The sequence below is a fragment of the Bubalus bubalis genome, chromosome 5 (genome assembly GCF_019923935.1).
Source record: "Bubalus bubalis isolate 160015118507 breed Murrah chromosome 5, NDDB_SH_1, whole genome shotgun sequence".
NCBI classification, from domain to species: Eukaryota; Metazoa; Chordata; class Mammalia; order Artiodactyla; family Bovidae; genus Bubalus; species Bubalus bubalis.
In genome coordinates, this window is record NC_059161.1 from 77892160 (window position 1) to 77918327 (window position 26168).

Below are 26168 nucleotides of genomic sequence, written 5' to 3' on the forward strand. Positions count from 1 at the left end.
TAAATTTCTCTAATTTTAAATAATAGCTGTTTAACAACTAGCTCTCAAAATGAAAACTTAACAATTGGCTTTTGTAAGCTGGTATGAGCTAGCCCAGCATACTGCTGAATTAGTGTCCCAAAGGTAGCAAGATTCAACTTTCTTTTCGATGTTTTAGACTATAGATGAACTACTGATAGCAGGGGTTGGAGGGATTTTGGACGATTAATAAGTAAAAGCACAGTCCTTTGAGCATGCCAAGGAATAACCTGGGGTTTGTTTTGATTAACTTAAAATCTGTCTATATATAGCAATGATCATTGCTCTTTATAATTTCAACTTATTTTTCAAACTTCAACGAAGAGTGATCTTCAAACTCAGGGTGTGGTTCATGCAGAAGGTGGCCAATGGATGAAGCATCTCGGTATCTTCCTTTCCATCTGGGTATCTTGACTCACTCTCACCAAAAGTCTGAGCCAGGGAAGAGGAGAGCAACTTGAACAGCCAGGTAAACATCTAATGATTTGCCCAGGGAGGTCCGGGTACAGAACTCAATTTACTTTCTTTTACCCCACCCAGTATCAGTGAAGATGAGAACCAAAGAGTCGAGAGGCGCCTCCGCTGCCACCCTGGCTTCTTCAGCCCTTTGAGCTGAGCTGCTGCTCAGGAGACTGGACGTCTTCACCTGCCTCCGCCTCCTAGCTCTACCTCTGGTAGCTCTCCAGGCTCTCCATTCCAAGTGCTCTGTCTCGAGTAGGACCTACCAGAGAGAAGACACGCAGCCCGTTGCAGCAGTTCTGATTAGCCCTTATTTACTCCAAGACCTTACCCAGGCTTTTTGTTTCCCTGCTATTCACTGGCTCACATCAGGGAGCCGAGTGGAAAGTCAGACCTACTAATTCTGGCAAGCTAGTTGGTGGAGGCAGTTTGTTGAGACTAGTGTCTAGGGCTTGGGAAATATGTACTTCTTTTTGTCTTTTGTGAACAGGGAACTCCTTAAGTTTTACTCCTTGGATATTCAGGAAATCTTTCTTGAACGGTGGCTTAACTGAAGGCACCATGCCTAAGGTTGGACTGGACCACACAGGTCCAGTCCTCCGTGTGGGACCACACGGGTCCTACCACCTCCGGCTCAAGGCTGGAGTGGGTGCTGACTGGGGCCCTCACACTGATGTTTAAAGGGAGCGTATGTCCACCTACTGAGGGAAAGGGCTGAGGCTGTAGCCCTTCAGTCTTTGTGAGGGGTATTTTGCTTTCACTGATGAGGAGGAGGGTTTGCCCGGGCACCTTCTCTTAAGAATTGGCTACATGCACAGCTGGTTCAGTTGCTGGGATTTTGAGAGCTCTGGGTGGAAAGGTAAGTGAGGTTTCAGGGTTGTGAAAATAGCTTTGGGACTTCCCCTGTCTGGGGGCTCCAGGAGCAAGACTATTCTTAGGGGGTGCCTCTGTCCTGAACAAGCTTTTCTGTGCCACTTGGCCTGAGGACTTCTTTTTGAGAAAGAGACTTGGACTGGAGTCAAATCCCAAACTGCAAAGAGATGACCAATTAGGCTGCTGGGCCAAGTTCCAGCCAAGGAGGCAGGCTCTGCCCCTCAGTGCTCGGTCCAGGCTGGAAAGCGATTCTTGGCCCATGGTCCCCAGGCCTGGTGGGATGCAGGAAGCCAGGTCACAGACCATGGCCCGCTCCTGATGGAGAAGCCGTGAGTCAGCCTCTCCCGCTCCCTCCAGCCCTGGGAGCCCAGAGCGGACAATCGCAGGGCAAAGCAGGAAGGGGGAAAGGAAGCTGTAGAAAAATAAACATTTCCTTGCATTTTACTTGGAACAGAACATCATTTGTGGCGTGCTAAGATCCACGGCATCTCCCACACACCCCCCTGCTCTCTTTTCCTCCTCTTGTGTAGAAATAGATTCTTTCCTTACCTGATGAGAGTCCAGGGTGCATCCTGTGGAAAAACAGGAGCAAGATATAGAAGGTAAAAGCCAAGCCACCAAAGATCACACCACAGACCAGGAAACTATAGCTGCCCTGAGCCTGGAATATCTGCCAAAGGGGAAAACACAGAGATACAGGCCATCAAAACCTCACATGAAGATGTATTGGAGGAAGCGGCCTTCTCAGGCCGTGGCAGGTTTTTCAGTCAAGTTCAGGCCCGCCACACCTATAGACAGAAACACAGGTAGGAGGGACATCTTGGCCTCATTTCAAGGTTATGTTTCTGGAGGTAGCAGAAATCCTGCTGTGCAGCAGCGGTTGGACCTGCTGACCCCTGCAGTCCCTTTCAGCCCTGTGTCCTGGACCCTTTGAAAATCTCCATCTCTTCCTTAAAACTCCAATCATATTAGGTGTTTCTGTACCCACAGGCCCTGAGCAGAACTCTGTAGAGAAGGTGTGTATATATGTGCATATATATATCCTTTTATTATGGAAAATGTAAAACATATGCCAGCATGTTTTACGGAGTTCCCATGGACCCATCACCAGCTTTAGCAATTAGCATGTTTCCTCTTTACCCCTCATGTCTTCCTGCACTAGATTCCACTGTGGTGGACCCCAGGTATCACCTCATTTCAACGCAGAGGGTGTCATAAGGGAGAGCTCTTCCCCTGGTCCAGCAGGGCGAAGGGAGAGGAGAATCAAGCAGTGGTTAGAGGGATTTCAGGGACTGAAAGGCCTAACTCTGGACATCATCTCTGTTGGTTATTAGAAGTGTGTCTGAGGGCAAGTCGCTTAATTTCTGAGTTTCAGTATCCTCTCTAAAAACAAGCATCACAATATCTACATTATAGTCTACCCTAAAAAGCAGATCAGTTTTTTTTTCCCCTGCTGAACAAATGAAACGTGGGTATGTTTGAAGAGAACTGGACGACTTGGCCCTTGATCAGGCAGGAGTCGTGCAGGAAAACTGGGCCCTTTGTAGGGTGGCCAGAGGTGAGGAGAGGTGGGGCAGGGAATCGGGGGTTAGGGGGATGGAAAGGAACTCCATTCTTGGGCCTGCAGCCCAAGCCTGTCCTGGGCTCTGAGAGTTAAACATTCCCACGGGGCCCCTGGCCCCGCTCCCAGACACGGCTTGTGTTTGCTTTGGACCATGCCTCGTGGCCCTTCACATCTCCACTCCCGCATTTGGAGGCTCAGCTTCCAGGGGTGGCTCAGAAGCGGAAACAGGTGACACAGATGGAGTGGGGCCCTGCCTGCCATGCGGGAGGCCCGGGGAAGGCACAGCCGGGTTCAGGAGGGGCTGGCCACATCTTCTCACTGCCTGGAGGGCCGCGCCCCTCATCCCCCCTCCCTGGGTCTCCCGACATACCGAACCGACCAGCATCTGGAGGACCATCTCTCCGACGCCCGCGCCTGTCACCAGCACTGTGGTCGCACAGCCTGAACAGGAGAGAAGGATAGGGCTTAGTGATGGCAAGTTAAGGAGACACATCCGCTGGCATAATCCAGGTGGACTCCTGAGGTTTCTCAGATGTGAGCCCTTAACCTTGCTTGGGTCTGCCATTATATTATTTCCCTGTTCTGAAACCTTCAGTTACTCATGATTATCTTCAGCATTTATTCCAAGTTGCTTAGCCTGGCATTCAGGGCCCTTCCCAATGTGAACACCAACTACTTTTCCAGGAAGATTCCCTCTCTCCTCTGCCAGGCAGACCTCACTCCCCTGGCATTGCACTAATCAGCCAGCTTCTGATCAACCTGGCCACGTGGCACAGACCTTCAGAGCCCAAGCTTCAGAGTCAGACCTGGGTTCCAAGCCTGCTCCGCCACCTACTTGCTACAGGACCTCAGGCAATTCCTTCCCCGTCTCTTCGGTAAAACGGGCATGGGATCTCCTCAGGGCTGTTGTGTGGATAACCCTGACGCAAACACATGTGAGCGCTCAGCACAGCGCTGCCCACAGTAAAGCCTCAACACCAGGCCGGTTCTCTGCTTAAACCCTCACTCACCCTGCTGTCAGGGTCAGGGCAGATGCTTTAATGTGGCTTGCATGGGCCCTCATCACCTGCCCCACTGCGAGCTCAGACTGTCACACTGTCTGCTCACAATCCACCCTCCTGCCAGGAGAGACTCCTGCGTCTGCTAATCTGCACACACGCTCATAGCCAGCTTCTGACACGCGCCTTCACCCTCTCCTGAACACTCCTCCTCTTGGTCTGGAAAATTCATTCGTCATTGGAGACTGCCTTCATTATCGTCTCCCCCAGCCCTGAACCTGGATTAGCTGCTCCTCCTCTGTGCTCCCTCTGTCCCCTGCTCCCCGCTCTCGTGTAGCGCCCCCTCCACCCGCCCTGCCTGCCAGGCAGCCTCCCCCACAGACTGGAAGCCCACTAGAGAGGCCGCGCCTTGAATTTTAGTTCAGCGGCCTGTATCACTGCCTGTCGCCAGCACCAACATATGCTAGACACTCAGAGATCAGCGTCGTCTCCTCCGGCATTCCAGGCCCCCGTTCTTCCCACGTAGGTGTCCCCCCATCTCAGCCTTCGCTCTCACACTGCCCACTGCCCTGCCCCTCCCTTCCCCAGCACGCCCTTGCCCTTGTGACTTGACCCACCCTGGGCCAGCTCAGTCCTCTGTCCCCTCTGTGAGCCTGTCTCTGGATGGTCCCTAGCACCCGTGTGAGTGTCTGCTCTCCTCAGACAGTCAGAAACCTCTCAGTACCGTCTATGCGGCAGGTACTGTGCTAAACCCTGAGGGCACTCAGGTGACTCATCCGAGTTAACACCTATACTGAGCACCTGTGAGCACCTTACGCTGCTGAGTCAGGAGCTTTGCGTGCCCTCTAACGCACAGAACAACCCTAAAAGGAAGGGGGGAGGAAGATGAATTACACAAAGTGACAAAGCCAGAAGGTAGGGAGGCAAGGCGGACCTTCAGGTCTGCTGCTGACCTCAAAGCCGCGTTCTTGCCTCCGTCCCTTGCCAGAGCACTTAGGGTGCATGTCGAGAAGCAGCAGATAATGTTAGGACGAAGATCTCGAGGTGGGACCGACAGGTGAGACGGGGCGGGGACAAGGAGGGGGCTCGCCTTCCCAGTGGGGTCAGAGAGGCTCCTGAGGGTGTGAAGGTGGGGGCACCAGCAGGCAGATGAGAGGGCGTTCCACGCAAGGGTCCCCACTGCGGCAAAAGGTGGAGATAGACAGTGGGTTTTGTGCCGTCGGGGGATGGCAGGTGATTGAACGAGGCAGCCTCTGAGGGGAAGCAGGCAGGGCGGCTGCAGAAAGGGAGAGAGCTCCAGAGGAAGGCGTGAGGATTGTGAGCAGCTCTGCATTTCCAAGTGGTCCCTCTGTATCTGCAGAGGGTGGTGGCCCAGGAAGTGGCCCTCACCCTGGCTACACATTACCATCACCTGGCAGCTCGAGTACATCAGACTGTGTGGAGATGAAACCCAGGCTCTGTGTACAAGGGCTCTGGGTGATTTGAATGTGGAACCACATTGAGAACCTCTGATGAAGGCAAATCTGAAGGCCAGAAGACAAGCCAAGAGCTGCCACGGCACGGATGGGGGTGATCAGAAATCACGAAAAGGTGGGCTCCATTAACTATTCCAAGCAGGTGAGAGGTTGATAAAGGCCTGAACCAAGGCAAGGATGGTGAGAAAAGAGGAGGGATTGAGTGATTATCTGCAGCAGAACCAACCAACATAACATTGTTATTATCATTAAACTCTAACACTTGTTGATCCCTTTAACCTCTTGGGATATACTAGGTGACGTGTGATACCCACATCAGCTCATTCCTTCATTTACTTCTTTGAAGTTTGGGATTTCAAGGATCCTGGTCTCAGGATCAGCTCAGCGGATGGGTGGGCTGTAGCACTAATTGCTCTGATCCCGTCTTGCCCCACACCCCAGCCCCAGACACCAACTGCCCCTACTCCTGCTCCAAAGAAATCACTCATCTTTAGTGGTGGTTTTCCAACACTCTAGGGAATCTCTGATTGCGTCTGAGGGTAACATTAAATGTTCAAATCATAATTACTTTTAATTAACTTGTTTTTCTGAAAAAGATCTTTGCTATGCACACTTGGGAGGCTACAGAAAGGGAAGATTAGTTCAGAGAATCAGAGGTTTTCAAAGAAGCCATGTCACAACCCTGAATCAGATGTGGAGTCATTGTTCCAATCCTCTGTTTCCAACAACATCCGCAAGAAAACAAAGCAAGGAGGTACTTTTACTGATAAGTTATAAAACCCTTTCCCTGTGCTATAATTTTTCCCATGCATATTTGCTTTTCCTTGAACTTGGAATTTCCAGCACATGCATGTTACACAAAATGCCAGCTGTGTAACATGCTCAGTTGGTAAAGAATCTGCCTGTAATGCAGGAGACTTGGGTTCGATCCCTGGGTCAGGAAGATCCCCTGGAGAAGGAAATCGCAGTCCACTCCAGTATTCTTGCCTGGAAAATCCCATGGACAGAGGAGCCTGGCGGGCTACAGTCCAGGTCACACAGAGTTGACTGAGCGACTAAACCACCACCACCACCAACAACCACTATGGGGAAAAAGAAGATGGGGAAGAGGTGCTCACTGCTTGTCTATGGTCTGAAATCTCACGATCCACCACCATATGTTGAAAGAAGGGGGCCACGCTGGTCGGAACAACACGGTTTATGAGTCTTTCCCACATTCAGGCAGTGAGGAGGTGGGCGGGCACCTTCTGGCTGGAAGGCCCCAGGGAGAGGGTGAAGGCGGAGGAAGGAGGGGCTCACCTCTGTACTGCAGCACGTCCTCGGTGTAGGCCAGCATGCTGGGGAAGGTGCTGCTGAGGGACAGACCCAGGCTGGCCGTCCCCACGAACAGGAAGACCACGTTATGCGAGAAAACAAGAAGCACCAGGAACGTCGCCACCACGCCGACCTGTCATAGCAGAGAAGGGGGCGCTGAGGAGCTGGGGAGCAGCTGGGTGGCCGCTGAGAAAGGAAAGCCTGTCCGTCTCCAGAAGTGAGAAACGCCTTCTGGCCCCGGGCGGGCTGTGTGACTAGGGCACGGCCCTGTGGAGTGCGCGGGAACTGCACCTTCCCCAGCTGGCGTCTGCCAAGGAAGGAGAACGCGGAGGACAGGAGAGACCCGGAGAGAGGAGGGCGAGGAGCCCCTGCATCTCGCGGACGGCCTGCCGCGCAAGCTTAAGGGGCGTTCTCCTCCTGCTCCCCTCCGCTTGCACCAGGCCTCCAAGAGTCACCTGAGAATCGCTACACTTGGCACGTTTGAAAAACACCTAAGTCAGGACTTCGCTGGCGGTCCAGCGGTTCAGAACCTGCTCTTCCATCGCCGGGGGGGGTGGGGTGGGGGGATGGGGGTAAGGGGGATGGGGGGGTAGGGGGGTGTGTTTGATCCCTGGATGGGGAACTAAGATCCCACATGTTGCGAGGTGTGGCAACAACAACAAACCCCACGTCACTCTCTTATTTTAGCCTGATTGACAGAAGACGCAGGATGCCAGGGCAAATTAGCAACTCCGCCCCCACTCGGCGTGCCCCGCCCGCCAGCCGGGGTGCAGACTGGCGCTCAGCCCGCTCCCCAGCTGCCTACCAGCCCCTCACCCTCGCCTTGCCTTCCAGCCAGGACACAGACTCCCTCTCCCCATCCTCTTCCCTAGCCAACTGGAGGCGCCCTAAAGGCAGAGAGCTCCTCTTAGAGAACGGCAGCCCAGCCGTTCCCTGCAGGGCGCCGCACAGAGCGTGTGTGCTCATCAACCCGTGAGTGACTGCTGAGATCCAGGAGAACATCAAGAGCAGAATAACCCTTAATTTAAAACGGAGCGGAATCTGGGAAGAAACCGCGGTGAATTTGAGACTTGGCAGCTGCAGCCTGTTCAGGGCGGTTCAGCTATGGTCCCAGCAACCTGCCCAAGAAAAGCACCTGAAGAGCTTAAAAACAACTCAGACACCCGGGTTCCACTCCACTCCTCCCCCACTCCCCTGGCCGGGGCCCAGGAATCTGTATATTCCAAAAGCACCTCAGCGGGGGTGAGGGGGCTAGTGTATTTGGGAATCACTTGCTGTAGGATAGTGTTTCCAAACTTCTTGATGACAGACAGGAACACTGCCCCTGCCAACTCCGACCCCCACCCCCGGGTGTCTGTTGACGACACAGATTGCTAGCCCCTACCCCTGGACATTTGGATTCACCAAGTCTGAGCTGGACCCAGAAATCTGATTTTCCTCTTTAAATCCAGCAGCCCGGGTGAGTTTATTGCCAGTGCCTGAGTCCCGTGGAGGCCTCCAACTTTCTGCTTTCTCCCAAACCCAGAGTCACTCTGTCTTTAAGCATCTGGCCTCATGTGCTGGAGAGCCAGGCCACCAGCAGTTTCTGTACCTTCATCTTCTCCCCCGGGGGAACCTGCATTGCTCCACCCCCTCTCCACAGAAGGGGACCTCTCCTTCCTGAGCTCAGCACGCTGCCCTCCAGCCCCTCGCCGCTCCCCGGCCTCCCCATTCGCGTTCCCTCTGACCCGGTGTCCTCACAGGCTCCCTCCCTTTCGCCTCTGCCTGCAAACGCACCCACACCACCCAACTCTTGGCAAACAAGCCTGTTCAGCTCAGACATATTTGTAATCCTCACACGTCTACTTCCTTCTCTCCCTCTCCCTTCCCTTCCCTGCTCTCAGCCCCCATCAAATCCATGCCCCCTGCAGTAGAAGCAATGAGTCCTCACCACTAACCCGCACCACCAGGGAATTCCCACCTCAACTCCTTGAGGTTGGCTTCTATGCCACCCCCACCTCCCAGCTACATTGAACAAAAGTTCTTTCTTTTAAGTCATCAGTCAGCACAGGCCGAATCCAAGGGCCTTTCTTGGGGCTCATGGCCTTTGGCCTCTATGGTGGTGGTGGTGGTGGTTTAGTCGCTCAGTCGTGTCCGACTCTTGCGACCCCGTGGACTGTAGCCTGCCAGGCTCCTCTGTCCGTGGGAATTCTCCAGGCAAGAGCCTCTACATTATTTCCCAACCCCCTCTCCTCTAGAAACTCAAGAAAGTACATTCTGACAGTGGATTGGACTTCTTGGAGAGGTGGTGAGTTTCCATTCACTAGGGGTGTTTAGACAGACTTTGGGGCCCCTTGGAAGCGGTATTATAGGATTTGAGCCCTGGTCAGAAGTTGGGCTAAACCACCTTACAGGAATCTGTAATCTGGACCCTTTGTCATAGGTGGTGGCAGGGATACACATCAGGATGAAAAGTTTTAACAACCTCTCAGGCCCAGACCTCCAGAGAGACTAGCTCCTTGAAGGTCATTCTACGTGCCACTTTGGGAGAGCTGCAAGATGCAGATTCCCAGGCACCATCCCCGAGATGGTGCCTCTGCCGGCCACAGCGCTCTAACCACCCTGGGCACCAGGGTGAGCCAGGGAGGATCAAGGTCAGCGCTGCTTCCCTCCTCATCCAGCAGGCTGTCAGCAGGGAGCTCCTCCCAACACAGCACCAGTCACTTCGCATAGCCTCTTTCTTCAGTGGGTACAAAGTCCAAGCCCCAGAGAGAGGAAAGGGCTTTTCCAAGACCATGCAAGTGGGCCTCACGCCTTGGGTTTCCACCCCAGCATCTCTTTCCCACCCTTGTACACCGACATCCCCCCCAACCCCCCAACCTGGGGCACAGTCCAGTCAGAAGGTGTCCTGGGGCAGGGCTGTGGCACGGGGTGAACGGTTCTTCTGGGTCTCCAAGGAGTGAAAGGGGCCGCTTACCACATTGATGAAAACCATGGTGGCTGGCTTCACTCTGGAGGAGACAGGAATGGAGATGAGCCGGCCCAGGGTGATGAAGCCCCAGAAGAGGCTGGGGAGGTAACCAGCCACCTTGTGTCCCACGGACAGCGGCTTCTCCACCGCGTAGCTGTACACAAAGGCGGAGTATGCGCCCTGTGGGGAGACGGGTCCCGCTGAGCATACCTGCAGTGTCCCCAGCCGGGCAGGCGTGGTCTGGGCCGGCAGGGACTGGCCCTGCTCCAGAGGCCTGGAGCCGAGCCCACCCGGCGCCTGTAGGCCTGAGCTGAGGCTGGAACCTGGGTGCCACAGCGTGCAGACGGTGCCCGCGGGAGCCGGGGGCTCAGGAAGGCGTGTCTGGGCCCCAGAGGAGCCCCACGGGGTCCAGGCAGGCAGGCAGGCTCCACCCCCCTCAGCCAGAGCACAGTTTCACTACATGCCCCATTTAGGAGGATTCCACAGAAGGTTTTTTGCTAAAGGAAGGGTGCTGCAGCTAAAAAAGGTGTGTACAGGCATCTCATTTTACAGATGAAAGGGTGGAGGGAAGTGACTTGCCCAAGGTCACACTGAGCGTTGGAAGTCAACCAGTTCTGTCACGAGTACTTTCTACCAGGTCATCTAGGTCTTTAGGGCATTTTCTTTGGAGAGTCCCTCATATGGCAACCAGTTAATCAAGCAGCCACTGCAAACAGTCCTAATCTAATCCTGCAGAGGTTGCTGGAGAAAGGCAGTAAATAGAGTAACAGAGGTCACTGGTGGCCTGAACAGCTAGCTGGGCCCAGACACTGCCTGCAGCTTGTTTACCACGCGGCTTGAGAGGCCGAGGCTTGGAATGTGTTCCAGGAAGCAGAAAGCCCTAGCATCTATATGACATGACCTCTACCTGGGGGAACCGGGCACTGCCCCTTTGCAAAAAATGTAACACACCAGAGTCCCATATCCACAGGGTTCATGAAAATAAAAACGGAACGACACAGAAGACCATAGTTCCAAGAGGCTGTATTCAGTTCTAGGGAGGCTCTTCCCTGGGACTTATACTGGGTTTAAACACTTGGATCGACTGTACTAGAGGTGCGGTCTCTAGGAAACCTTGATCCACCTCCTTTCTCTCTCCATGCCCGGACTTGAGGCTCAGGGGGTGCCCCATGAGGGGCGCCCTCCGAGGGCAGGCTCACCGTCAGCCCGTCAGTCATGAACAGGACCAGGGCAGCTGTGATGTGGATGGCGAAGAAGGAAGAAGGGACCCCTCTGAAGTTCTTCCTCTGGCAGCAGCTGAACAGGTCCTCGTGCCCTGGACGGGACACAGGAATCGGGGACAAGTCTCAGTTCTGGCAGAAAGGAGACCACTTCCTGCCTCCCACCTTCTCCACCTTCCGACGGCTCATGAGGACAGCCCCCGTCCATTTCGCAGGACGGTTGGAAGCTGGGCTCCAAGAGGCCAGGCAGCGTGCCCGAGGTCACACAGGCAGGGTGCCTGAGGTCACACTGCCAGGGTGAGGCAGGGAGGGGGCGGGAGCTGCTCTCCTCTCCTCCTGGCCCGTTTGCTCCATCTCTTGCCCCTCCCCGCACCCCGAGACCAGCAGGGCCAAGGGTTTTTTCCCAGCCATTACCACCCGTGATCCACGTCCGCCCTCTGGGCGGAAGGGCTTAGCAGGGGAGCCTCAGAATGGGGCCTTGAGCCTGAGGGTTCCTTAGAGCCCCCACCTGGGTGGAACTTGGGGGACAGCGAGGATGCGTCTTCCTTCTCAGGAGGCTGTGTCTCCAGGGTGAGCTCGTCCGCGGACAGCAGCAGGGGCCTCCTCTGAGGGCAGCAGGCCAGCAGGCGCTCTTTGGACAGCAGATGCAGCACAGCCAAGGGCACCGGGAGCTGGGGGTGAGCAGAGGGTCAGGAGAGCCCGTGCCCCGCCAGTCAGCCCGTTTCCCAGCCAGGCGGGCTGCACCCCCTCCGACCGGCTGTGTGGCCAAGGTCTGCACGGTCCTGGGAGATGACGGCTCCTTCCACAGGGCGCCCCCTGAGAGCCAACCCCAGCTAAGATAGCCAGGTGCCTTGACCCCTGCAGGCTTGCTGTAATTGCTGCCAGACTTCAACCGCAGTCATTTCCCTGAGACAGGTGCTTCTCACACGCGAAGCTTGGACTCACATGGGGCCTCTGCTGGCACAGGGCATGCAAGAGATAAACTCCTTTCCAACATCCTTGTCCTGAGCAGGGCTGGAAACGGCCCCTCACACTCATTCACGCTGGTAGAGCATGTGATGCTTTAGAAAGGAGTTTGGCTTTTGTTCATCACAGTTCTGTAAAACGTGCTGGGGGAAATCATTAAACCTACTTTACAGGCAGGGCAACTGAGGCTCAGAGTTATCACTTAGTCTAAACCTGCTGCAGTGGGAAGGTCTGAGAGCATTAGTGTGGGCCACACAGCTGACTTGAGGCAGAATTAGACTGGCGCCCAGGCATCCTGATTCTGACCAGTGCTGTCTCCATGTCAGGGGCTCACAAAAGCACAGACTGCCCTCAAGGTAAACAGAGGCAGGGACTCCTTTAGATTGAGAAATGCATGCTATGAGCAACACGCACGCAGAGCCCAGAGTCAGGTTGACTGATGTTTGTGTTAAGTCGCTTAGGTTTTACGAACTCCCCAGAGCAATGAGAAATGTCTCCTCTCCTGGAGTTGCCTCCACCGCCTCCCTCAGGTGCCTTGCCTGTGTCTAACCACCCTTGCTGCCAGGAAGTCCTTCGTCAAGTCTAACCTCTGCCCTTCCTGCTGTAACTGCATCCCGGCTCCTTTTGCTTCAGAAGAAGCAGCCCAGGGAGCTGTGGAAGTGTCCCAGGGGCCAATGGGCTCCTCGGGGCTCACAGGCAAAGCTGGCGCAGACATCAGCTAGCTGCCAGCCTCTGCCTGGCACTGCCCTGGGCAAGCCTCTACCTTGCCTGGAGACAGGCTGGCTCACACAGGCATTTCCCCAAGTCACTTAAACACCACCCCTGTGCTGGCACCTCCCCGGGGGCACCTTGGGAGCCTCCTTCCACTTATTAATGTCAGTCAGGCACACCCCAGCAGCATTAGAGCAATAAACCGGGCCTAAATGGAGGAGACGGCCCTTGCCTCCGGAGTCCTGGGTCTGATGCGGGAGGTGAAGCCCTCTCTCCAGTCTGATGGGGGAAACAGGAAACCCACATGCAGAGCCCTGTGGCAGCAGAACGCCTGGGAGAAGGCCAAGGGGAAACAGCTGTAAAAGAGGTGTGCTCAGTCAGGCTGGGCTTTCCAGAGAGGTGGGCGGTGGGAAGGACTTCACCAGGGTTGGCTGATGTTGCCAGCAGGAACATACTGGGTCTTTATTAGGAGCCCATTCAGGAAAGAGAGGCTCCACTTTAAAGGTCAGAGGATGCCAGGTGGGCTGGCCTGTGTGTTTGCATTTGCCCACGTGCATGCTTAGCCCATTCTCTTCTGGGGTGGACTGTTTATCTTCAGACACAAACCAATGGAAAAAGTCCGGAAATCCTGCAGCAAACAAAGTGCCTCCACTCTGTACCTCGTGGAGCAAGAGAAAACGGACCTCAGGCTTAAGCTGGCTGGACGTTCTGGCTTCCTGGTCCCAGAGTCTCAGCCTTGACATTGTACTGACAGGACACTCTGCCTTCCTAGGTCCCCCTTGGAGGACAAGGCCCAAAGCTGCATTGTTCCCCAAACAATGATGGGCATGGGAAGAAAACGGAAGGAGCAGAGGGAGAGGGGTGCACTTTTGAGGCCTTCCCGTGAGGACTCTGGTACAGGGAAAGTTACAAAAGAGAAGGGAAATGAGCAGTTGATTACAGGGCAGCTGGGAGGGGCTTGTGCCGGAAGTCAGGGTTCCAGCCTGGTCAAGTCTCTTACTGGCCCCTTTATCAGGCCCTGGAGCCAGTGACGGTCTGACTGTTTAGTGGGACTGGGTGTCCTCAAAGGCCTCTTTCAATACTACCTGTATGGCGCCACTCTGAGGCCTAGCCTGCCTGCCTTGGGACGGGTGACAAGACTAGCAGACTCCAAGTCAGGCTGATAAACTATGAGGCACCCCCACCCCACAGCTGGGCAGACCACCCCTGCCCCAGCACCTGCTGCACCTCCACCACCCCCCACCCCAGCCCCTGCTCCATCTCCACCCCACGACTGGGTGGACCACCCCCACCCCAGCGCCTGCTCCACCCCCACCCCACAGCCAGGCAGACCACCCCTGCCCCAGCACCTGCTGCACCTCCACCACCCCCCACCCCAGCCCCTGCTCCATCTCCACCCCACGGCCGGGCGGACCACCCCCACCCTAGCACCTGCCCCTGCTGCTTCCAGCCATCGGCCCTAAGCTGGCCAGGAGCTGGTGGGGGTTCCCCGTCCTCTCCCTCTGGCCCCAGCCTGGGCTGACCTAGGCTGCAGGGCCCCGGGGGGTTTCCAGCCAAGTGCGAGTCAGCCCTGACTTGACAGAGGAGCATGCGAGCTGGGGTGCTGAGGGCCCCGGGATCCACCCCGGCCACCATGTGGTGGTCTCCCCGTTCTGTCCCCACCCGGGCAGCCACATCACGTGGGGCCCCTTGGAGGTCATTTTGTCTATCCTCCAGCCTCCAAGGGGGCCCACCTCATAGCAGGATCAGGAGAAGCCCACTAGTGACTGAGGACCCCAGAGGGGAGCCTGGCGTGTCCTGCAGGGCTCTGTCCCAGGGTCCATTGCGCCTGCCTGTGGAGGAGGAGAGCTGGTTGCCTTAAGGGAGCTCCGAGGACTTGGAAGTTGACCCTGATGTGATGGTGCTAAACCTGCTCACTGTTTACCTCCTTGGAGAATCGCAATCCCAGGATGCCACAACTGAAGGGCCTTAGAGGTGACCTCCTGCGCTCCCTGTGGTCAGGATTCATCTCTGGGGGTCGGCTCTCCCATCTTCCTGAAGGCACATCTCAGCCCCAGTCCATTTCTCAGAAATGGAAGAATCTGTACTGGGAGCTGGTATGGACTGGTAGGGGACTGCCCACTAGCCCTCACCCAACCCTGCCCAGGGGCACTCACGTTGATCAGAGCCATAATCCAGAAGGCATAGGACACACGGGTCCCTGCCCCGTCCTGCGAGGGCAGCCCAGGCAGCGTCCGGTTGGACCAAGGCTGGGCCTCAGGGTGCTGGCGGCCCAGGACCCTGGAGGCATGGAGCACGGAGGTGGCATTGGCTGTGCTATTGGCAGGCAAGCAGTTGGCCTCAGACAGGAAAGGGTCGGCGATGAGAGGGCTCAGCAGTGCACCAAAGCCCACGAAGAAATGGAGAACCTGCGGGGGAAGAGAACTGGGGTGGTGAAGGCATGGCTCAGGCTTTGCATGACCCCACAGTGTGTCCCATCTGGGGAGGTCTGCCTGGGAGCAGCAGCGGGTGGGAGGCAGGAGGGGTGAGGAGTGGAGTTCCTGTCCCCACCTTCCTGCTTGAGATAACTTGGTGACAGTGAACAACCCCTCCCTCCCTCCCTTCTTTCCCAAAGCTTAACCCTCAGCTGGGGCTATCCCCATGCTAGAATCCACCAGGTAACACCCCAAAGGGAAGAAGGCTTGATAAAGGGAAGGGCTGGACTAGAGTCCTAGGCAACAGGGAAGAGAAGGATGGAAGAAGAAACACAGGAGGAGACGAGAGAACAGCAAGTTCTTCCATCACACTTCTTTGCAATTTACAAAGAGCCTTTTCTCATTAGCACTTAGATTCCTGTGACTCTCTGAGCACAATGGTCATTACCCCGTTTTAGAGATGAAGACACCCAAGTCCAGAGATAACAGCCAGTATGGCCCAGCTGGAAGTGGTCATTCTGAACTTGACCCTGCTGCTCTTTCCAGGTCACCGTCCTGGCCCTGAGGAAGGGACACTCGGCCTGGGGACAAGGCTGAGGAAGCTCCTTTGGGCCCCGCCCCGCCCCGCCCCAGGCCCGCCGGGGGCTCACCTGGAGGAAGACGGCCGAGTCCTTCTGGTAGATCCTCACCAGCTGCATGTTGGCCACGGTGTCGATGCAGCCCATGGCCAGGCCGGCCAGCGCCATGACGGAGGCCAGCACCTCCACGTCCCGGCAGAAGGGGATGGTGGCGAACACCAGGGAGATGGCCAGGGAGGAGGTGAAGAGAGCCCACAGCGACTGGGCCAGGCTGCAGGGCGGGGGGTGAGGTCAGTGGACGGGGCTAGAGCCCTTCGCGTGAGGACCCCCAACCCCATCTACTCATCTACTCGCTGGGTAGGTCCCCAGGGAAGCCGAGACATTCCTCTCATCCCCTGGTCCGAGGGTGAAGGGAGCTGTGGCGCTCTCTCGCTTATTAGCTATAGGTTGTGGGCAAGATGTCTGGGTCTCCTCCAGTGACAGTCCCTGCCGCGCAGGGTGGCCGTGAGAACCATGTGAGGGACGTTTCACAAAGCATAATTGCTACTATTGGACTTATAAAAGTGATCTTGCATCATTTACTTTAAACTGTTTGCTGATAAACAATTATGATACAAAGATACCTCCATCCCTCCCAGGGAAGGTGTGGGGTGAATTGGTTCTGAGCATCTCCAGGGAGCTGTGCCACGTATGTGAGGCTGGAGGTGGGCCCGGGAGGGCGGCCAGCCCCCCCCCACACACAGGTGTAGGGCACACCGGGCCCTCTGCAGGCGCCAGGCCCAAGCTGCCCAAACCAAGCCCTCAGCCCAGGTATCTGGGTAATCTGGTGACCCTTCTATGTGCCCAGCAAGTGTCCAGAAGCGAGGCCCTCAGCCTTCCCCACAGAGCGGTGTCTGGGTGGAGAGCTTTCCCCAGAGGAGCCCAGAGCAGCTGCTGAGTGAGTGAACACTGCATGGAAGCCTGCGGCTCTGTCGAGATCTTTCGGGTGCACCTGCCCAGCAACCAGACTCTCGAGAAAGGAAGGAAGCCTCGTGTTTTCTGGGGCCAGTCTGAAAGGCTAAGGGGGGGGGCAGGGGGGTGAGGAGAGTGGGCAGAAGGTTCTGGAAGGGAGGGCTTGTAGAGGAAGCACCTCAGATTATGAGAAGTTGGAGAGCCCTAGGCACCTTCATCTGGCTCTCCAGACCTGGAGGGTCAAGGGGGTTGGTGAGAGTCAGTATTTACACGTCAAGACCTGCATTTCCGGCTCACTGACAACAAGCGAGAGGCCTCAAAAGACCCCTCAGACTGTCCTTTCCCAGGAGTTCTTGCCTCTGACCCTGTTGGCGCGCAGCTGTTCATCTCGTTCCATCTTTGATTAAATCCCTTATCAGAAGGGCTCTGCTGATAGCAGTGGATCGTTATTTCTTCGTTTTCTTGTTTGCAGGCTAGTCTACCCATTGTGACCCCTGCCAACTCCCAGCTCAGAGCTGTGTGTGAGAAGGCAGGGGAGACTGAGCCGCCAGAAGGGGAGCAAGAGGGGGTCACGCTGCGGGCAGGCCGGCTCGGGTCCCCACCCCAGCCAGCGTCCTGCTCTCCCCGCACCCCTGGCCTCCGGCACAGACAGCCGGCCTGCTCCCCAAGCTTCCTGCTTCCCGCTGGGTCGTCTCCTGGTACTGGCACAGAGAAGATGCCCACACCTCGCAGGCCAACAGGCCTCTCAGACAGCTCTTTCCCCTTCCTTTCCCTGCACAAGACTGACTGGGCAGCCTCCAGGGTGGCCTGACTTCAGGGGTAGCAGAGGGTCCCTGTCCCCTCCTCAAGGTCTCCCCTCTGAGCTACTCCATGGACCTGGCATTGCCACTTCCTCACTCACCACTTTCTGGTAAAGCACAGATGCCCCGAGTACAAAAAGGTGAAGTATTACCCTAAGGTATTACTCCTAAAGCTCTCCGGAAAAACACTATCATTCCTGTCTTGAAAAACCGGGATAAGAGTGGTTAAGCAGCCTGTAGTACAGTCCTGGGGGCACCTGACCTGGGGTCGGTGAGCTGAGAGGGGCGGGAGTGTGGGAAGGTGTGGGGAAAGAAGGGAGAACTAACGTTTGGTGGGCATGAGAACAAGGGCACTTGTTCACAGCGTCCAGGACATTCGGTGCACACGACAGAGCTGTGAGCTAGACCTTGCAACTGGGCCTCGTGTGACTCACAAGAAACCGAGGTCAGAGAGGGCTCAGAGACGGTTAGGAGAAGGGCTAAGAAAGCAGTGGGCAGATCCCGGACCGCCGCCCAGGGCTGCTGACTTGTTCCCTACGCCATGCTGCTTTCCCATGGAGGAGTGTGCACGCACACGTGTGTGCATCAAAAGGCAGGTGCTGGGCCACAGACCCGCCGGGCTGAGAGGGGAACATGAATGAGGCCAGGCTCTGCAGAGCCTTGGGCGTAGAAAGCACAGCAAACGGCTATAGTCGCTAGAACCTAGTGGACTCTCTGCTGGCGTTCCGGGAGCTCCAACTGCTTCCCGATAATGCTGGCTCCATGGCAAGTTTCCTAAGGAAACTGCTGCCTTCTGCTCTTTGCGGGACCCACGGCTGGACTGTGCCTGGACCCCATCCCTGAGGCGTTTGATCTGGGGTTGCTAAATATTGCCAGTGAGATGGGAATGCTTGAGGAAGGCCTGTCTTATCACCCCATGCGGCACGGCCTGGACAAAGGGATCAGAGACAGTTAGCAGGCTTATGGTATGGTGGTGACAGAGAGAAGGAGACAGAGGTGACGAGATAAAGAGTCTAGAGGGCCAGGTGGCCAGAAGGTGCGGAGTGAAACAGCAGGTGGCTCGGGAGACAGGGTTGGGGCTCAGAAGGGCTGGGGGCCAGTGGGCAGCCCTGCCAGGCCTCTCCTCTCTCCAGTGGGCACCCTCTCACTTTGCTGTTCTAGAGAGGGACACTCAGTATCCAGAGGGGGCCCTTTTGTTCCCAGGCCCAGGGACAGACAGGAGAGAGGGATGGAAAGAGAACTTGAGGAAAGGAAAGGCTGGAGGCAGGCTGGCCCGGGAAGTCCCTTTTGCTAACCCCGGGCCAAGCCGGGCCAGCTCCTGCCAACCTCAGGCCGTGGTTTGGGCTTGCAGCCTGCCACCTGGGTTCCTGGGGTACCTTGGGGTGGGGGCAGCCAGGGGGTGAAGACCAGTTCCCAGGAAATGGGGACAGCTGCAACTCAATGAACATTGGGTTTGCATCCCAGGCCGCTCACCCTCCCCAGCTGTTTCGGTGGGGCTGTGCCCGGTCATTCCAAAAATCACCCTGAACAAATTTCTTTGGGATGGTAATGTTGCTGTCAGGAAAAAAGGAGTCCTAGAGACATCCTAGAGCCAGACTGAAATACACTAATTGGCCTGGTCACAATGATTTGGTCAAGGGTCCCTTCCAAGAAAGTGGGTAATTGAAAATTACAGAATAACAATGTCATTCCCTGGTGGCTCAGAGAGTAAAGGATCTGCCTGCAATGCATGATACCTGCGTTTGATTCCTCAAGAAGGGAGTGGCAACCCACTCCAGGATTCTTGCCTGAAGAATTCCATGGACAGCAGAGCCTGGCAGGCTACAGTGCATGGGGTTGCAGAGTAAGACACGACTGAGCGACTAACACTTTGTACTTTTCTTCAAGGTCACTGCCGCTTTGGCAGCATGAATGTGTTTGTAATCAGAAGACTGGTCCTAGGCCCACCTTTGCCAGTTCCCAGGGGGTGGCTCGGGGCAAGGCATTTACACTTAGCCCTTCTGAGCCTCAGTTTCTCTGCTGTACATCGAGGATGGTGAGCGCCTCCTTGCAAGGCTCCTGTGCGGAGGGAGTGAGATGTCCGCTTGTCCCCCTCTGCTCAGCTGTCCGCCTCCCTGGCTCAGCCATCTGCAGCTTGCCTGCAGGTCCCAGGCTGCCCCAGGGGGACACGCCAGCCCGCTCGGCATTCAGGGTCAGAGGCTTGGAGCCAGCTCTTGCTTGACCCCCGGCCCCGCCCCTGGTTCCCGCTGCCAAGCCCTCGGGCGATCCTGCAAGGCTGGCCCGGAAACTGCCAGAGTGGCACCAAGGACCAAAGAGCCCTACCCTCATTTTACACATCGGGAGGCGGGCCCAGACGAGAGAGGTGTAAGACAGGCCCCGCGGGGACCCAGCTTCTGACCGCAACCCGGGAGAAGGCCAGTGTGGTGTCACTGCCTGTCCCTCCCTGGCCTGGGTTCTGAAGCCAGTGCAGGCCAGTGGAAAGAAGGGCCCTGGTCCCCCAAGACAGTCTGGGGAGCCCTTCCTCAGGAAGCCGGAGAAATGTCCAAGTTACTTATTAATGGCCCCACACAGGAGGTACAGACCGGGGCAGGAGCAGAGTCAGGCCCTCTCGGCGGGCAGTGCCGAGCTGCCGCCCACCTTGGCCGCGTGACCTTGAGCACGGCTGACTGCTCAGCCCGGGGCTTGGCCTTGCCCAGAGGGCACCTGTGACCCCCCATGCACCTGCGCTGGCCTTTCTGGTTCTGTGATAAGAGGCGGGGCTGCCTGACTCCGAAACAGGGGAAGGGCTTGAACAGGCAGATGTCAGCCAGGGTCCCACCCTCAACTGCCTGGGTGTGGGGAAGAATGCGGTCACATTCCCCTCACAGTTCTACCGCAAGGGAGTCCCTCTGTCCACCTTGGACAAGCTCCTCCCCGAAGGGCAAGGGGCAGAAGGCAGACCCAGGAGGCGTCAGAGGCATCCAGACCTTCTCCACCCCCACAGGGGCAAGGGCGGGCTGCAGACTCTGCTCCAGCCTGGGAGAAAGGGCAGGGCTGACACTCAGAAGGAGGGGCAGGGGAAAGCCCTCCAGCAGGGTCACCCCCACACACACCCCTGCCTGTTCAACACCCTCTGCTAAGGCTGAGGGGACCCTGAAGGAGGAACAAGGGAGCCTGACTTGGGAGGGATCTCAGCCAAAGGCAGCTGCCCTGTTAGACCCAGATCAGGGCAGCACCCTCGCGTGACGACGTCCCCTGGCCCACACGGAGTGCCCCCTGCACACCGGTTAAACTTGTAGCCCTGTCTGCCTGAAACACCTCTCCCCACATTCTTTGCTTGCACGGCTCTCTCCTGCAGTCAGGTGTCAGCTCAGAGAGGTCTTCCCCACAGAGCTAAAGTAACCCCAACTCTGTAACTCCACATCCTTACCTTGCTTTATTTCCTTCATCTCACCAAAATAGTCTTCCAGAATGTAAGCACCCTAGGAGCAGGGACCTGTGTCATATTCACCCTGAAAACAGGGTCTAGCTCAAGAGATATTTGTTAAATTATTGAATTAAAGGCTAGGATGGGTTTTGAGATTTTTTTTAATTAAAAAATATTGAGATAATTTACATGCCATAAACTATCTATTTAAAGCACACAATTAAGTGTTTTTTCAAAAATGTATTCAGAGTTATGAACTCATCACCATAATCTACGAGCATTTATATCACCCCCAGAAGAAACCCTTCACCCATTAGCAGTCACTCCCTGTTCTTCTCTGCACGAACCCTTAGCCCTAAGAAACTACCCATTTACCTTCTGTCTCTAGCTGCTGCGAAATCGCTTCAGTCGTGTCCGACTCTGTGCGACCCCATAGACGGCAGCCCACCAGGCTCCCCCATCCCTGGGGTTCTCCAGGCAAGAACACTGGAGTGGGTTGCCACTTCCTTCTCCAATGCATGCAAGTGAAAAGTGAAAGTGAAGTCACTCAGTCATTCCCGACTCTTAGTGATCCCATGGACTGGAGCCTACCAGGCTCCTCCGTCCATGGGATTTTCCAGGCAAGAGTACTGGAGTGGGGTGCCATTGCTGTCTCTAGAGATTTTCCCAACTCTGGACTTTCATGAAAATGGCACCATAAGAGTGGTCTCCTGTGACGGGCCTCTTTCACTTAGCATAACGTTGTCAAAGATCACCCACTTAGAGGATGAGTCAGTTCTTCATGCCTTTTTATGACTGAATCATATTCCATTGTGTGGACAGACCACATTTTGTTTGCCCATCCATCTGCAGATAAACATTTGGCTGTTATGAATAGCCACTATGATCCTATATAATGCTGCTATGAACATTCATGTACAAGTTTTTGTGTGGACATGTTTTCAGTTCTTTGAAGAATATACCTAGGAGTGAAACTGTTGGGCCAGATGCTATCTCCCATGGAGACAGATTTTTCAAGCCCAGGTCTGCTGCATGCTGGAAGGTGGACAAGCTGCTGGCGGAAGAGGAGGAGGCTTTCTAGATGGGAGACCAACCCGGGCCTGGCTCAGAGAAGGGGACTGGCTTTCGCACTGTGTTCCCAGGACCACCGGGAGCCAGCATCCTGGGGAAGTAGGTCAGAGAGTGGCCTGGGGAAATGTTCACGGAGACCGGGTTCCATGCAGTGGGCAGGGGAGAGTCAGAGGTGGGTCTCGGGAAGGTGGGACTTGTAAGAAATTGAGGGAAAAAAAAGAAAGGTAGAGAAAAAGATAGTTAATAGAGCAAAGAGAAGACAAACTCAAGCCTTTAATTAAGAGCACACATGCAGAGGAGACACCCAGGCAAGGCTGGGGAAAGTTTAGGGAAGCTCTGAAAGTCATTTATCTGCCCTGATATCTTTGAGATCAAGGGGTCTGCCAAACTGCCCAGGGTTGTAAGACAGGTCCCCATGAAACCAGGAACAAAACCCCAACCTTTTGTCTAAATACCCACCCCTTCTTCCTGTCTGACAAAGCACGTATCTACACACCCTGCCAGCTAGGTGGCTTTGGGTTTTTTTCTGAAAAGTTTCCTGCTCTTGATAAGATTTTTCTAAGGAAGGTTGTGTCCAGCTTCTTCTAGCCCTAAACACACCCTTCTCCCCTCTCGGCCTACCTGTAGTGCTTGCTTCGAGCTCTCCAACTGTGTCAGAAAAGAGGGAGAGCTGGTCCCCCCTGAGAAGAGGGCGCCTGCCCTCCTCTGCACCCACGCTGATGTTGAGGCTCTCCACACCCAGTCCCTCCAGAGCACTTTCTCGTGGAGGCAACCAGAGAGCCAATTCAGCCCTGCTCCTCAGTGCAGGCCAAGGACTGGGCAGGACCCGAGCAGGAGCTGCTCTGACTTCCCTCCCTGGCGTGTGCCATCCCACACTTTCCCCACTCCCTCGCAACAGCTGGCCCTCCCGTCCCAGTTTGTTAAACCACCCCCCACTGCAGAATTAGCAGCATACTTGCAGTAATCACTTGAGCTGAAAAGCACTAGCAGCCGTATTAGCATTTTAGCTCCGGTGAGGCCTCAAGGAGTCGAGGCTGAGAGGCCGATTTCAGGCTGGCAGAGGTTCTGTTTGCTTTGAGGGATGGAGGATTGTGATGAGCTGTCCAGCTCTTCTAGGTAGGTGATGACTCCTGTCTGCGCACAGGCCTCTCCTGTGCCCTCCCTCTACTTCCACTGATGTCTACTTTGCTCTTAACCAAGGGACAGGATTAGGACATGTTGTCTTGCAGTGGGAGGACTGAGGTTCACAATTTAAACCTGAATCACAGATGGGACATACTCCCCCTGCCCTACCCGACCCCCACCCCTCACTCCCAGCAGGAGGTCCCAGAAGGCCACAGTTTCCTCCCTGGGAGTGTCCGCTTAAGAATACTCGGCCCATGAGTATGGACTGTATGCCTCTGCCTGGAGAGTATACGGTATAACTTGTACCCTGCAGAGCTGAAGCTGACTACTATGAGTCAGCTTGCTTTTTTATGAAAAAGCAAGAGGCATTTCCAAACTATATGGTTCTAGACACAAATGTGTGGGTTCATATCCTGGCCAGCTTAATAGCTCTGTGACCTGGGGCATGTTTCTTAACCTCCCTGTGATTTGGCCTCCTTCTGCACTCTGATGCTGGGAGGGATTGGGGGCAGGAGGAGAAGGGGATGACAGAGGATGAGATGGCTGGATGGCATCACTGACTCGATGGATGTGAGTCTCAGTGAACTCCGGGAGTTGGTGATGGACAGGGAGGCCTGGCATGCTGCGATTCATGGGGTCACAAAGAGTCGGACACGACTGAGCGACTGATCTGATCTGATCTGATCTGCACAAAATGAAGATAATAGACCTTATCTACTGGATTGTCATGAAGGTTAAATGAGTTGATACAAGAACGTTACTAAGAAAGAAGTTACAGGCTTGTGTGCTCAGCCATGCCTGACTCTTTGACAGCCTGTCAGGCTCCTCTGTCCAAGGAATATTCCTGGCAAAATACTGGACTGGATTGCCATTTCCTTCTCCAGGTGATCTTTCCAACGCAGGGATCGAACCTGTGTCTCCTGCATTAGCAGGTGGATTCTTTACCACCACGTCACCTCAGAAGCCCAAGTAAGAACAGTGCTTGGCATGGCCTAAATGCTTCAAAAAGCAAGTTATTATTGCTACCATGATTATCCTCCTTTTCCCTGAGCCAGTTTCCTGTGCCAAGACCCTTCCCACTGCCTGTTTAGAGCCCCTCGTTGAGTAACGAGCCCTGAGGGAGGCCCTGAGCAGGTAAGGAAGAGCCGGCCCAACTGGGTGTGTATCTTTGCTATTCTCGCAAATCCTGGCATGCCAACCTGCCGTTCAGAATTATCCTCATTCCCCTTCCTGTTCTTTGCCCTACACAGGTTTCTAAAAAGTTCCAGGTAAGGGAGCTTTTGTAAGTCAAAATACTTAAAAACAAAAACATAAAAATACCCTGAATGATTTCTAATGAAACCTGTAGGCAGAATCAGAAAGAATCTTAATCTTTTTCTTAAGGTTTTCTGAGTTCTCCACACATCCACTCTTGTACAAAACCCACAGAAACACTAGTGTCCATAAGGACACTTGCTTCTTAAGAGGAGACTTCTTTGGTTTACAAGAGGATTTTGGCCATGGGGATAATCACTCGTGAATTGATGATGTTTGGTCAGCTGGGTGGCATAAAGTGGGATCTCCATGCATGGACACTGTGCTCCTCTCCATCAGCTATAGGGGACCCACCTCACGGACACTTCTAGCAGTGAGCTGAAGAGCAGAGCTTCGGCCCAGAATCCCACCCCTACATCCCCCCAGAAGCTTCCACTGTGGCTTGGTTCCCAGGCTTCTGCTTGTCTGAGGCCATGCAGTTCAGGAAACCACCCAGCCAGAAGCCACGACTAGGGACGCCTCCAGCAGCCTCTGGCTCGCAAGTCATCCAGCCCCTGCTTGGGTCTCCTCTCCCCGGTGCCCCAGGAGAGTGGATCCTGCCGCCTTTCCAAAGGGCTGCATGGAGGTGGCCCTGTCAAATTCAAGCCTGGAGAATAAGGCTCTGCAATGGTAGGCAAAGGGGAGCCTCTGGGGGCCATGCCAGACAGAGCCCAGAGCCGTGCCCTGGGGCAGACACTGGGCAGGAGTAACATGGGGTGGGAGAAGCAGAGGGGGACCCCAGGCCAGAGATGGAGGGTCACCTCACTAAACTATGGGTGGGTCACCCTGCACCTCCCCTTCAGCGAACTCAGAGCTAAGGTCCTGCTTGTCTCAGAGGCAGAAGGGTGCTGCCTGCAGGGGCCAATGCAGGAACCCTGGTGCCCCCAGGAGCAGGACCACACAGGACCCACCAGCCCCGTGGTCACCGGGGAAGGGACAGCCTTTGTTGGCTGCTCTGGAGCTGAGGATCTGAGTGGAGCCCGCCCCAGGGCACTCTGTCCAGCTGCAGCCAGCCCTGGCACTGGGCACAGCCCCTGAGGTCTAGTCCCTCTCCTGCCACCTCACTTCCAATTCCGCCCCCGGCGGCAGGGGCTACGGACAGACAACCGGGTTGTGCCAGAGGCGACCCCGCGGCCTCTGGGAGCTCGCTGCCACTCTCCCTAGGGGGTTGGGGTGGGATAAGCAGGATGAGGGCTGGGTCTATGAGTAAGGGCAAATAAATAATCCAAAAGTCACCTTCAGTCTCCGGAGAGTTTTGGGGAGAGAGCTGGGGAGAGGCGGTAGAGAGGCAGCCCTCTGGCTAAGGCAGGGCACGGCTGGCGGGGCGGGGAGGGGTGATCGCGGCCTTCCGGAGGCAGGGACGACCCCCGGCGCGAGCCTCGCGGGGGCGCAGAACGAGGGCGACGGGAAGGGCCGGGGGCTCGCACTCACGTCCTCTTGAAGACGCCCCCGAGGGCGCTGCCCAGCAGGAGGCAGAACTGCTGCGAGAAGAAGACCCAGGAGATCTCGGGCAGCGAGCTGCGCGTCTGGCAGCGCAGGTCCAGCAGCGTGGGCCCCAGGAAGGCGATGCACAGGCCGAAGCTGAAGAAGACGCTCCAGTAGGTGAGCGTGGGCTGCAGGTTGCGGCGGAGCAGCCCCGACACCCGGACGTCGCAGCCCATGGCCCCGGCCGGCGGGCTCGCGGCTGCTGGTGCGGGCGCGCGCGGTGCCCGACTGCCGCTTCGCCCGCCCGCCCGCCGGCGGGAGGGCCCGCCGGGCCGGGGAGCCCGGGGCCGGGGGAGGGGCGGGGGCGGGCGGGGAGGGGCCGCCCGGCGAGGGGCCCCGCCCTCGGGCCCAGGGAGCGCAGCGTCCGGGCCCGCGCTTTCCCCGCGGGGTGCCAGGCGCGGGTCTCGCCGCTTCAGCACACCCAGGTTCCCACCCTTCCCTCGGCTGCGGGAGACCCTCCGGGAGCCACTTGTCACCCCCACCCCGTCCCCCATCCA

General features: G+C 56.0%; 1 protein-coding gene and 1 long non-coding RNA gene across 3 annotated transcripts in view; one reads left to right on the forward strand and one right to left on the reverse strand.

Annotated features, from left to right (window-relative positions):
* Window positions 1-25942, reverse strand: MFSD4A (major facilitator superfamily domain containing 4A). 2 transcript variants are annotated; one of them, XM_025277649.2, is made up of 10 exons: window positions 25618-25942; window positions 15613-15811; window positions 14705-14956; window positions 11380-11542; window positions 10851-10966; window positions 9658-9831; window positions 6687-6834; window positions 3285-3355; window positions 1900-1922; window positions 1-739 (listed from the first exon to the last, which is right to left on the reverse strand). In XM_025277649.2, the coding sequence occupies exons 1-10, from the start codon at window positions 25845-25847 to the stop codon at window positions 661-663; spliced, it is 1455 nt and encodes a 484-aa protein (XP_025133434.1). In that variant the 5' UTR covers window positions 25848-25942; the 3' UTR covers window positions 1-660. The 2 variants fall into 2 exon arrangements, with proteins under 2 accessions (XP_025133434.1, XP_006062320.1); XM_006062258.3 differs by having other exon boundaries at window positions 1900-2020.
* LOC112582764 overlaps window positions 25650-26168 on the forward strand; it is a 5389-nt gene continuing 4870 nt past the window's right edge. Inside the window, exon 1 of the long non-coding RNA XR_003107086.2 lies at window positions 25650-25788. This is a non-coding gene — a long non-coding RNA (uncharacterized LOC112582764). The remainder of the gene's footprint in view (window positions 25789-26168) is intronic.

Bases quoted from the DNA above. Each gene is read 5' to 3' on its own strand.
- MFSD4A (XM_006062258.3), bottom strand. From the start codon at position 25,847: ATGGGCTGCGACGTCCGGGTGTCGGGGCTGCTCCGCCGCAACCTGCAG. The intron at 15,812-25,617 runs GTGAGTGCGAGC...CCCGCCCTGCAG, and splicing joins GGGGGCGTCTTCAAGAGGAC to CCTGGCCCAGTCGCTGTGGG. The intron at 6,835-9,657 runs GTAAGCGGCCCC...CTGCTATGACAG, and splicing joins CCATGGTTTTCATCAATGTG to GTCGGCGTGGTGGCGACGTT.